The sequence below is a fragment of the Erinaceus europaeus genome, chromosome 23 (genome assembly GCF_950295315.1).
Source record: "Erinaceus europaeus chromosome 23, mEriEur2.1, whole genome shotgun sequence".
NCBI classification, from domain to species: domain Eukaryota; kingdom Metazoa; phylum Chordata; class Mammalia; order Eulipotyphla; family Erinaceidae; genus Erinaceus; species Erinaceus europaeus.
Genome location: NC_080184.1, coordinates 13,947,588 through 13,959,568, shown reverse-complemented (window position 1 = coordinate 13,959,568; position 11,981 = coordinate 13,947,588). Strand labels below are relative to the sequence as shown.

The following is an 11,981-nucleotide window of genomic DNA, read 5'->3' as shown; positions in this document are numbered from 1 at the left end:
CCCCAGATCGTCTCCCCAGCCCCCTTGCACCCCCAGATCGTCTCCCCAGACCCCTTGGACCCCCAGATCGTCTACCCAGCCCCCCTGCACCCCCAGATCGTCTACCCAGCCCCCCTGCACCCCCAGATCGTCTCCCCAGCCCCCCTGCACCCCCAGATCGTCTCCCCAGACCCCCTGCAGACCCAGATCGACTCCCCAGACCCCCTGCACCCCCAGATCGTCTCCCCAGACCCCCTGCAGACCCAGATCGACTCCCCAGACCCCCTGCACCCCCCAGATCGGCTCTCCAAACTCCTGCACCCCCAGATCAGCCACCTAACACCCCTGCAGCCTCATTTCGGCTCCCCAGCCCCCCTGCACCCCAGATCAGCTCCCCAGCCTCCCCCTACCCCAATGCACAGTCTCCTCCAGGGAGGGGCAGCTATGACGTCCCTGGTGCCTGAGCCGCGCCCCCCCCCCCAGCTGGCAGCGGCCTGGGGGGAACCTCCAATTGGGGTTTGGGGGAGTCTGGGGTCTCCCTGCCCCACCCGACCCCACCCCCAGATTTCCAAGCAGCATCACCCTCTCCTCTGGCCCCCAGGGACTGAGTCTCTCACCGGCCTCCCCAGGGCGGGGGCTCAGAGAGGGAGAGTGAGTTGGCCAGGGTCACACAGCCTCTGGGGCGGCAGGCGGGGCTGGGTCTCGAACCCGGGGCTGCAGAGTCCAGAAGCGCTGCCAGAGGGCCGAGGCCGGGCGGCTCCAGGAGCCAGGTGGTTCTGTAAGCCCAGCCACCCCCACCTCTAGGGCCCCCACCTCCAGGACCCAACTTCAGAGACCCCCACCTCCAGACCCCCACCTCCAGACCTCCACCTCCAGGATCCCCACCTCCAGACCCCCACCTCCAGGACCCCCACCTCCAGGACCCCCACCTCCAGGCCTCCACCTCCAGGACCCCACCTCCAGGATCCCACCTCCAGGCCCCCACCTCCAGGCCCCCACCTCCAGACCCCCACCTCCAGGCCCCCACCTCCAGACCCCCACCTCCAGGACCCCCACCTCCAGGACCCCACCTCCAGGCCTCCACCTCCAGGCCCCCACCTCCAGGCCCCCACCTCCAGGCCCCCACCTCCAGGCCCCCACCTCCAGACCCCCACCTCCAGGACCCCCACCTCCAGGACCCCACCTCCAGGCCTCCACCTCCAGGCCTCCACCTCCAGGACCCCACCTCCAGGCCTCCACCTCCAGGACCCCACCTCCAGGACCCCACCTCCAGGACCCCACCTCCAGGCCTCCACCTCCAGGACCCCACCTCCAGGACCCCACCTCCAGGCCTCCACCTCCAGGCCTCCACCTCCAGACCTCCACCTCCAGGATCCCACCTCCAGGCCCCCACCTCCAGACCCCCACCTCCAGACCCCCACCTCCAGGCCCCCACCTCCAGGACCCCCACCTCCAGGACCCCCACCTCCAGGCCCCCACCTCCAGGCCTCCACCTCCAGGACCCCCACCTCCAGGCCCCCACCTCCAGGACCCCCACCTCCAGGCCTCCACCTCCAGGCCCCCACCTCCAGGATCCCACCTCCAGGCCTCCACCTCCAGGCCCCCACCTCCAGGCCCCCCACCCCCAGGAGGGACCAGCCGCCCAGGCAGAAAGCTGCCCCCAGGGTCCTGCTTCCTGGACGAGAAGGGCCCCCCCACCCCGGGGTGGCGAGTTGGAGGGGACAGGCCAGCCAAGGGCCCCCGCGGGTGGCCGCACCGTCACCGTCACCGGCCAGTAAGTAGGCGTCCTCCCCGGAAACTCCCGGGGCCGGTTTTTCCAGCTTGAATCCGAGGCCTCCTGCACCCGCCCGGCTGACGGAAAGGGGGGGCCGGGCCTGGGGCTCCCCACCCTCCAGACGCAGGAGCGGCCCCCCACGTCCTGCCCCACACGCGCCCCATACACGCTGGTGTGCTCAGGACTGGACACGGGCGCCGGGTGTCTGGGATGTGAGAGAGACAGAGGAGAGAAGACAAAGAGAGAGAGAAGAAAGGAGAAAGAGAAGAGAGGAGAGAAGAGAAAGGGGAGAGAGGAGATGAGACAGACAGAGGAGAGAGAGGACAGTGAGGAAGAGAGGAGACAGGAGAGAGACAGAGAAGAAGAGAGAGACACGAGAGAGGGGAGAGACGGAGAAGAGGGGGGAGAGTGAGGTGCTTGGTGTCTGAAACTTTGGAGAGAGACAGACAGACAGACAGACAGAGGAGAGAGACAGGAGGAGAGGAGAGGCAGAGAGAGAAAAGGGAGGGGCCAGGTGGTGGCGCACCTGGTTGAGCGCACATGTTACAACACACAAGGACCTGGGTTCAAGCCCCCAGTCCCCACCTGCAGGAGGGCAGCTTCATGAGTGGTGAAGCAGGGCTGCAGGTGTCTGTCTGTCTGTCTGTCTTTCCCCCCCTTTCTCTCCGTTTCTAGCTGTCTCTATCCAATAAAGAGAATAAAAAAAAAAAGCAGGCAGGGGTCGGGCGGTGGCGCAGCGGATTAAGCGCAGGTGGCGCAGAGCGCAAGGACCGGCGTGAGGATCCCGGTTCGAGCCCCCGGCTCCCCACCTGCAGGGGGGTCGCTTCCCAGGCGGTGAAGCAGGTCTGCAGGTGTCTGTCTTTCTCTCCCCCGCCCTCTGTCTTCCCCTCCTCTCTCCGTTTCTCTCTGTCCTGTCCAACAACAATGATGACAGCAATAACAACAACAAAACAATATCTATAGACTGAAAGCAACAGCCTTGTGGTTTGAGGGCCAGGGTAGGGGCTTCCCAGAGGCGGTGTCTCTGTGGCCTGGGTGATGAAGAGGAGTCCTGCAGAGGCCAGAGCAGGAGCCTCGGTTCAAAGCCGCCGTTGAAGAGATTTGCAGGTACATTTGCCCATGGCCGGCCGGCTGGCTGGCTCTCTTGGGCCTTTTTTTTTTAAATAGAGACACGAAGTTTAATCACAGCGTGAGTCTGGAAGACAAGAGTTCTCCCTGCTGCTGCTGCTTGCCTCTGGGGAAGCCTGTAATTAAGAGCCAGGGCCGCTGGGAAAAGATTCAATAAAAGGCTGCTGACAGGCAAGCAGGGGAGGCTGCCCAGAGGAGGTGGCCTGGCTTTGGTGCCCAGATCTGGGAAAAGGACTTATTTTTATTTATTTATTGGATAGAGACCATAAGACATTGAGAGGCGGGGGGGAGGTGGGGGAGAGAGACAAGAGAGACACCTGCAGGTAGGGACCAGGGGGCTTGAACCCTGTTCCTTGCACACTGTAACGTACATGCTCAACCAGGTGCGCCACCACCCGGCCCCAAAAGACAGAATTTCTAATTTTTTTAAAAATTTTTTTACAGATGAGGAAACAGAGGCGCCACCTGACTGAGTGACTCCTTGTCCACGGCAGCCTAGCTGGTAAGTGGTGGCGGGGAGAACCCGGAAGCCAGCCTGGAGGAGGTGGTGGCAGTGTGGACACTGAGAGAGAAAGGAATGAGGCTGAGCTTGGCTCCTCCCCCACTGGGGATTGAGCAGGATACTTGAGTCTTGTCCAGGTGTGTCTGTTTATCGCTCCCGGCTGACTTTTGTAGCTTGGCAAATACAGAGACAGAGATGGGGAGAGATGGAGAGACAAGGAGAGCCCAGGGGCCGCGTGGTGACGCACCTGGTTGAGCGCATGTTCCAGTGAGTGGAGACCCGGGTTCAAGCCCCCCAGTCCCCACCAGTGGCCATTTCATTTTACTGGACAGGACAGAGAGAAATGGAGAGAGGAGGGGAAGACAGAGAGGGGGAGAGAAAGACAGACACCTGCAGACCTGCTTCATCACTTGTGAAGCGACTCCCCTGCAGGTAGGGAGCTCAAACCGGGATCCTTACACCGGTCTCTCCCCCTCTCTGACTTCCCCTCCTCTCTCCATTTCTCTCTGTCCTATCCAATGTTTTACATTCAACAGTAAATACAATAGTTTGTACATGCATAACATTCCCCATAGCCTTTTCTTCTTCTTCTTCTTCTTCTTCCTCTTCTTCCTCCTTCTCCTCCTCTTCCTCTTTCTTCTCCTTCTCCTTGTTTTAATTTTTTAAAAATATTCATTTTCCCTTTTTGTTGCCCTTGTTGTTTTATTGTTGTCGTTATTATTGTTGTTGTTGATGTCATCGTTGTCGGTTAGGACAGAGAGAAATGGAGAGAGGAGGGGAAGACAGAGAGAGGGAGAGAAAGACAGACACCTGCAGACCTGCCTCACCGCCTGGGAAGCGACTCCTCTGCAGGTGGGGAGCCGGGGGCTCGAACCGGGATCCTTAAGGCGGGTCCTTGCACTTTGCACCATGTGAGCTTAACCCGCTGCGCTACCTACCGCCCGACTCCCCTTCCCGTTTTGCGTGCCACTGTCCTGATTTCCTAGCCTTGTCTGCTGAAGAGACACACACCCCTCGTCTCCGCTGTGTGGTCCTGGCTCCTCTGCCATAAATAACTGTCCGTATATGTCAAGAGTTTATTTCTGGGCTCTCGGCTGTGGCTCACTGGTCCGTCTGTTTCGGTTCCAGAGGCCACACTGTTTATTTGAAGATTTTGATGAGAGGGAGAAAGGCAGAGCAGAGTGTGTGTCTGGGTCTGACATCTTGCCTGCTGGGGTCTTGTGACCATGGGTCTTCTACCGCTAAGCCTCCTCCCTGACCACTGCCATACTGTTCTCATTACTGTCGCTTTGTGGTATCGTTTGAATTCAGGAGCTATATATATATATTTTTTTTTCTTTTCTTTTAAAATTTTTTTTATATTTATTTTCCCTTTTGTTGCCCTTGTTTTTCATAGTTGTTATTGATATTGTCGTCATTGGCTAGGACAGAGAGAAATGGGAGAGAGGAGGGGAAGACAGAGAGGGGGAGAGAAAGACAGACACCTGCAGACCTGCTTCACTGCCTGGGAAGCGACTCCCCTGCAGGTGGGGAGCCGGGGTTCGAACCGGGATCCTTATACTGGTCCTTGTGCTTTGTGCCACCTGCGCTTAACCCGCTGTGCCCGACTCCCCATTATTATTTTTAGCTGGATATGGCAGAGTGAAAGGGAACACAGCACCAAACCTTCCTCCACCGTGGGGGGGGTGAGGCTCGAACTTGGGTCCTACACATGGCAAAGCTGTTTTGGGACCCCCCCCTTCATCATTCTCCTCCTCCTCTCTTTCTCTCATTTATTAATGAGATGGGTAGGAGAAGAGAGAGGGGCCGGGTGGTGCCGCACCACACCTGGTTGGGCGGGCGCACATGTTACAGTGAGCAAGGACCCGGGTTCGAGCCACCCGTCCCCACCTGCAGGGGGTTGGGGGGGTGGAAGCTTCACGAGTGGCGGAGCAGGGCTGCAGGTGTCTGTCTCTCTCCCTGTCTCCCCCTCCTCTCTCGATTTCTCTGTCTCTATCTGATAATAAATTTTCTTATTAAAAAAAAAAAAAGGGACGAGCCAGACATCACTCTGGTGCAGGTGCTGCCGGGGACTGAACTTAGGACGTCATGCTGGAGAGTCCCAGCGCTTCCTCCACCTTCCGTGCCGCATCCTGTTCTTTCTCCTCTTCTTCTTCTTCCTCTCAGGCTTGCTTGGCGGCTGCTGCCTGTGTGGCTTGTTTGGTTGTTGCTTCTGTGTACACAATTTTCAGTCGCACTGGAGTTTTTGATGGGGCCTCGGCTTCTCGGTGAATGGCTGTGATCGTCACCTCCTTGGTTAGGCTTGGGTTCAGGCCCTGGTGCCTTTGTGATGACGCCCTCAGTGGGGCGGTTTTGTTTTTTGTTTCTCTTCCTTCTGATTCATTATCCCCAGGTAGAAACAAGGCTTTCTACCGGCTGCTTTGCGGCGGCCTGACTTCACCGTATTCCCTTATTCTTGTCCCTGCTTCTTTTTTCTTGTTTTTTTTCTTTTAAATATGATATGGCAGAGAGAAAACTGAGAGGGGAGGGGGAGATGGAGAGGGCGAGAGACACCACGTTAAAAAAAACATAGAAACGGGGCTAGTAGACAGCTGGGTGGCCTGGCAACAAGCCTCTCGCGCCTGAGGCTCTGCGGCCCCGGGTTCAACCCCCGGTGCCCCCAGCAGCCAGAGCCGGGCAGGGCTTTGGGGTGAGGGGAGAGACGGGGTGCGGGAGGCGGCGGAGGGCGGGATGGAGGGCGGGGCGGCTGGTAGCAGAGCGGGTGAGGCTGGCCCTGGCCGTGGGAACCGGGGTGACCCTACCCACACCCCCCCCCCCGTCGCTTCCCATGCGGAGCCCCGAGTGGGATTCGAACCCGGGCCTGTGTGTCGGTGCTCCGGATGGGTGCTGGCTCGCAGGGTGGGGGTGGCCTGGGGGGAGGGGGTGCCCCAGTTGCTGGGGGCAGGGTGGGCACCCCAGACTCCACAATCCCCGGGGGTGGGGTGAAGGTGAACCCCGAGTCCTGAGGATGGAGGACGGTGCCCTGAGTCCTTTGGGGGGGTGTGGGGCCACCCCCAGTCCCGGGGGTGCAGCTGCCTCCACCCTGCACGGCGGGACCCCCAGTCCCGGGGGTGCAGCTGCCTCCACCCTGCACGGCGGGACCCCCAGTCCCCAGTGACCCCGCGCCCCCTGACCCCCAGTCCCCGGTGACCCCGCGCCCCCTGACCCCCAGTCCCCGGTGACCCCGCGCCCCCCGACCCCCAGTCCCCGGTGGCCCCGCGCCCCCTGACCCCTGCCCCCGCCCCCAGGTCGGGTCCTCATGCCGCTGGGCCTGGGGCGGCGGAAGAAGGCGCCGCTGGTGGAGAATGAGGAGGCCGGGCCGGGCGGCGGGGCTCCGGGCGGCGGGGGGCTGCCGGGCGCGGGGTCTGGGGGTCCCCCGGGCCTGCCGCCCCCGCCCGCCGCGCTGCGGCCCCGCCTGGTGTTCCACACGCAGCTGGCGCACGGCAGCCCCACCGGCCGCATCGAGGGCTTCGGCAACGTGCGGGAGCTGTACGGCCGCATCGCCGACGCCTTCCGCCTGCCCGCCGACCAGGTGAGCGGCTTCCCGGCGGGCCTTGCGCGGGTGGCGTGGTCCCCGGTTCCCATCGGGCCTCGCGCGGGAGGGGCCCCGTGTTCCCATCAGGCCTCGCGCGGGTGGCGTGGTACCCTGTTCCCATCGGGCCTCGCGCGGGAGGGGCCCCGTGTTCCCATCAGGCCTCGCGCGGGTGGCGTGGTACCCTGTTCCCATCGGGCCTCGCGCGGGAGGGGCCCCGTGTTCCCATCGGGCCTTGCGCGGGTGGCATGGTACCCTGTTCCCATCGAGCCTTGCGCGGGAGGGGCCCCGTGTTCCCATCGGGCCTTGCGCGGGAGGGGCCCCGTGTTCCCATCGGGCCTTGCGCGGGAGGGGCCCCGTGTTCCCATCGGGCCTCGCGCGGGTGGCGTGGTACCCTGTTCCCATCGAGCCTTGCGCGGGTGGCGTGGTCCCCGGTTCCCATCGGGCCTAGCGCGGGTGGCATGGTACCCTGTTCCCATCGGGCCTTGCGCGGGAGGGGCCCCGTGTTCCCATCGGGCCTCGCGCGGGTGCCGTGGTACCCAGCTCCCATCGGGCCTCGCGCGGGAGGGGCCCCGTGTTCCCATCGGGCCTCGCGCGGGAGGGGCCCCGTGTTCCCATCGGGCCTTGCGCGGGAGGGGCCCCGTGTTCCCATCGGGCCTCGCGCGGGAGGGGCCCCGTGTTCCCATCGGGCCTTGCGCGGGTGGCGTGGTACCCTGTTCCCATCGGGCCTTGCGCGGGAGGGGCCCCGTGTTCCCATCGGGCCTAGCGAGGGTGGAGTGGGTACCCAGTTCCCATCGGGCCTCGCGCGGGAGGGGCCCCGTGTTCCCATCGGGCCTAGCGAGGGTGGAGTGGGTACCCAGTTCCCATCGGGCCTTGCGCGGGAGGGGCCCGTGTTCCCATCGGGCCTAGCGAGGGTGGAGTGGGTACTCAGTTCCCATCGGGCCTTGCGCGGGAGGGGCCCCGTGTTCCCATCGGGCCATGCGCGGGTGGCGTGGTACCCTGTTCCCATCGGGCCTCGCGCGGGAGGGGCCCCGTGTTCCCATCGGGCCTTGCGCGGGTGGCGTGGTACCCAGCTCCCATCGGGCCTTGCGAGGGAGGAGTGGGCGCCTGTTCCCATCAGGCCTTGCCAGGGATGGGCACCGTTTCTCCATCAGGCTTTATGAGGGATGGGCACCACGTTCCCGACAGGCATTGGGAGGGCTGGTGACTGAGTTCCCACGATGCCTTGGGAGCACTAGACTCCATGCTCCCATCAGGCCTTGCGAGGGCCGGGTGCTCCCTTTCCATGAGGTCTTCCGAGCAATGGGGCGCCAGCTTCCCCTCAGGCCTGGGGAGGAGGCACCGTGCCCCCAGGGGATCATGGGAAACATGACCCGGGAGGCCTTGCCGCAGTGCGTTATGGGAAGCCCTGACGGAGGCGGGGCACCGAGAGCCCATCGTGCCCAGTGCATTGTGGGAAGCTGCAGGCCAGTGCCAGGGGCGCAGTCCCAGCATGTGGGGGTCGCCCCGGAAATGCCGAGCGAGACTCGTGCTGGGCAGGCGGGATAAGGTTCCCCCATAATCCTGCCGGCCCCCAGCCGGGCGGGAGACCCCACCGCCCCCCCAGATGGGCAGGGAGACCCCACCGCCCCCCAGATGGGCAGGAAGGTCCCCACCGCCCCCCCAGATGGGCAGGGAGACCCCACCGCCCGCCCAGAAGGGCGGGGAGACCCCACCGCCCCCCCAGATGGGCAGGGAGACCCCACCGCCCCCCCAGATGGGCAGGGAGACCCCACCGCCCCCCAGATGGGCAGGAAGGCCCCCACCGCCCCCCCAGATGGGCAGGGAGACCCCACCGCCCCCCAGATGGGCAGGGAGACCCCACCGCCCCCCCAGATGGGCAGGGAGACCCCCACCGCCCCCCCAGATGGGCGGGGAGACCCCACCGCCCCCCCAGATGGGCGGGGAGACCCCACCGCCCCCCCAGATGGGCGGGGAGACCCCACCGCCCCCCAGATGGGCGGGGAGACCCCACCGCCCCCCCAGATGGGCAGGGAGACCCCACCGCCCGCCCAGAAGGGCGGGGAGACCCCACCGCCCCCCCAGATGGGCAGGGAGACCCCACCGCCCCCCCAGATGGGCAGGGAGACCCCACTGCCCCCCAGATGGGCAGGGAGACCCCACCGCCCCCCCAGATGGGCAGGGAGACCCCCACCGGCCCCCACCGCCCGCAGATCCTGTTCTGCACGCTGAACACGCACAAGGTGGACATGGACAAGCTGCTGGGCGGCCAGATCGGCCTGGAGGACTTCATCTTCGCGCACGTGCGCGGCCAGCGCAAGGAGGTGCAGGTGCTGAAGACGGAGGACGCGCTGGGGCTCACCATCACCGACAACGGTGCCGGCTACGCCTTCATCAAGGTGCGGCCGGGACGGGGGACGGGGGACGGGGGCCCACCCAGAGACCCCAAGACCCACAGGAAGGAGCCCCAAGGTCCAGGGGAACTGACCCCGAGGCCCAGGAGTAGGCACCCCAAGTTCTGAGAGGGGCGCCCAGATGTCGGCGTCTCCAGCGAAAGTGAACCCCAAGTCCTCGGGGGCGGGCACCCCGGGTCCGGAGGGCAACCCCGCTGGGGAGATGAGGGGCCCCAAGCCAGAGCACCCGGGAGGCCTCAGGCTGAGGGGCTGGGGGCGCCCCGTCCGCGCCCCCTTCCCACGGAGCCGCCCCCCCCCCCCAGCGCATCAAGGAGGGCAGCGTGATCGCGCACATGCCGCTGGTGTCCGTGGGCGACGTGATCGAGGCCATCGACGGCCACAGCCTCCTGGGCTGCCGCCACTACGAGGTGGCCCGGCTGCTCAAGGAACTGCCCCGCGGCCGCGCCTTCACCCTGCACCTCACGGAGCCCCGCAAAGCTTTCGGTGAGCCCGCCCGCCCGCACCCAGGGGCCCAGAGGAAGTGGCCCCAGCCATGCGCCCCCAAGCCTGGCCGGGCCCCGTCTCCGAGAAGCCAGGCCTGGCGCCCCCCCACTTTCCTTCCCCCCCCCCCCCCAGCGGCTTCACTGACTTTGTGGAATGTCCCCCGGGCCACGCCTGCCCCGCGCCGGGCAGGTCTTTGGGGAGACCCGGACCGCACCCCCTTCCTGTTCCAGGGCTGGGGGGCAGGGGGCGACCCTGGGAACAGAATCGCTCCCAGGAAGCCCCCCCTTCCCGCACCTCCGCACCCGGTATACCCCCCCCCCGCAGCCCCCCGACCTGTCTCAGACTGGAGATGGCAGGGGGGTGAGGGGCCCCTCACTGTACTCTCCCCCCCAGACATGATCAGCACTCGGTCAGCCGGCCGCCCCGGAGCCGGGACCCAGCTGGGCAGCGGCCGGGGGACCCTGCGGCTCAGGTCCGGGGGTCCCGCCACCCTGGAGGACCTGGTGAGAGGGGCGGACGGGAACCCCACTTCCTGGAATGGTCCCGGGGGGCCGGGTGTGGGGGGAGCGGCACGGCCTGGGCCTCCGTCTCCTTACGGGGCTCGGACTGAGGATGAACCCCACCCCCCGTCCCCTGAAACCCCCAGCCCTCAGCCTTTGAGGAGAAAGCCGTGGAGAAGGTGGATGACCTCCTGGAGAGCTACATGGGCATCCGGGACTCGGAGCTGGGTGAGTGGGGGCCCCGGGCGCCGGGCAGGGTCGTGGGGGTTTCTGGGCCGGGTGACCCCCCACGCCGTCCCCTCTCCCGTCCGCAGCGGCCACCATGGTGGAGCTGGGGAAGGACAGAGCCAACCCAGACGAGCTGGCCGAGGCCCTGGACTCCCGGCTGGGCGACTTCGCCTTCCCCGACGAGTTCGTCTTCGACGTCTGGGGGGCCATCGGCGACGCCAAGGCCGGCCGCTACTAGGACCCCCCGCCACCCCGAAACCCCGCAGGAACTCAGGAGCCCCCCTCATATCTCCCCAGCCTCTGGCGGCCCCCGGCAGCCCCTCCCCGGATGCACGAGAGTTTTGGAGGGCTGGGCCGCCCCCCACCCTGTAGTCGGTACCACCCTGCCCCTTCATCTGTCCCCCCAGGTCCCCCCGCCTCGCCCCGTCACCCCCACCTACCTCAGCAGGGTCAGGAAGAGACGGGCCGGCCGTGGAGGGCCCCCCCACCCCAATACTTTCCACTTGGGCTGCCCAGGGCCCTGGGGTTCAGTGGGGGGGGTTGCGACCTTCCCAGAAGCCTGGCTCATCCCCCTGGAGGAGAATTCAGAAGAGGAGGGGCCGGAGGCGGCACCCCAGAGTCCACCAGCTGCGAACCCCTCCATTGAGCCCCCGCCCTCCCTGAGATGTGGATTGAGGCGGAAACAAAGAGATGGCTGTTTCCAACGGCTCCTGTGTGTGTTTGGGGTTGGTCCCCCATCTTTTTTTTTTGGGGGGTGCGGTCTAGGAAAGAGTAGCAGCTGAGACCCATCGCCCGCTGGCTTCCGCCCGCCCCCGGTTCCGCCTCGCTGGGCCCCTGGCGCCCGGCCACCCCGAGGCCTGGGAGAAGCTTCTAGAACCCTGGACTCCACTGTACCCATCCCCGGGGGAGCCCCCAGAGCCAGGCGGCCTGGAGAAAGGAAGGTGGGGGTGAACGGGGGAAGAGAGGGGCCCCCCGACTGCCACACACTCGGCTGGAAGGAAATGGGGTACAGGCACCCCCCACACTCTGTCTGCAGGGAGGACTTGGGGGGCCCAGGCACTCCTGACCCCCCCCCTGGTTTTACACCCCGGCTGGCGGTAAACCCCTGAGTGGTTGTTTTGACGGCTTTCTTATCCCTGGGGATCAAGCGGGGATCAGGGAAGTGGGGGGGCCAGGGACACTGGCCAGACCTCGGCGCCAGGCAGGGTGACTGGGCCCCAAGGAGGGGGTCCCCTAGCGGGGTTCCGGGGGGCCGTTGTGAGCAGCCTCCACGCGTCCCCCGAGGGGTCGGGGATCACAGTCAGACTGGGTGGTCGGGGGCCCCCAAGATCCAGGCTGCATCCTGGTCACCCCTTTCTTCTGTGGACTCGGGTCCTGCACCCCTGGGGCCCCCCGAGCCTGT

General features: G+C 65.4%; 1 protein-coding gene and 1 long non-coding RNA gene across 3 annotated transcripts; one reads left to right on the top strand and one right to left on the bottom strand.

Moving 5' to 3' along the window:
- Positions 1-726: 726 nt before the first annotated feature.
- Positions 727-1,261, bottom strand: LOC132535665 (uncharacterized). The gene is made up of 3 exons (XR_009547391.1): positions 1,219-1,261; positions 822-893; positions 727-777 (listed from the first exon to the last, which is right to left on the bottom strand). It is a non-coding gene; the product is annotated as an uncharacterized LOC132535665 (long non-coding RNA).
- A 1,964-nt stretch (positions 1,262-3,225) lies between these two features.
- Positions 3,226-11,287, top strand: GIPC1 (GIPC PDZ domain containing family member 1). 2 transcript variants are annotated; one of them, XM_060182382.1, is made up of 7 exons: positions 3,226-3,383; positions 6,671-6,954; positions 9,168-9,353; positions 9,671-9,851; positions 10,245-10,354; positions 10,498-10,579; positions 10,666-11,287. In XM_060182382.1, exons 2-7 carry the CDS (start codon positions 6,682-6,684, stop codon positions 10,815-10,817), a joined length of 984 nt encoding a protein of 327 aa, XP_060038365.1. In that variant the 5' UTR covers positions 3,226-3,383; positions 6,671-6,681; the 3' UTR covers positions 10,818-11,287. The 2 variants fall into 2 exon arrangements, with proteins under 2 accessions (XP_060038365.1, XP_060038366.1); XM_060182383.1 differs by lacking the exon at positions 3,226-3,383 and having other exon boundaries at positions 6,653-6,954.
- The last annotated feature ends 694 nt before the right edge of the window (positions 11,288-11,981 follow it).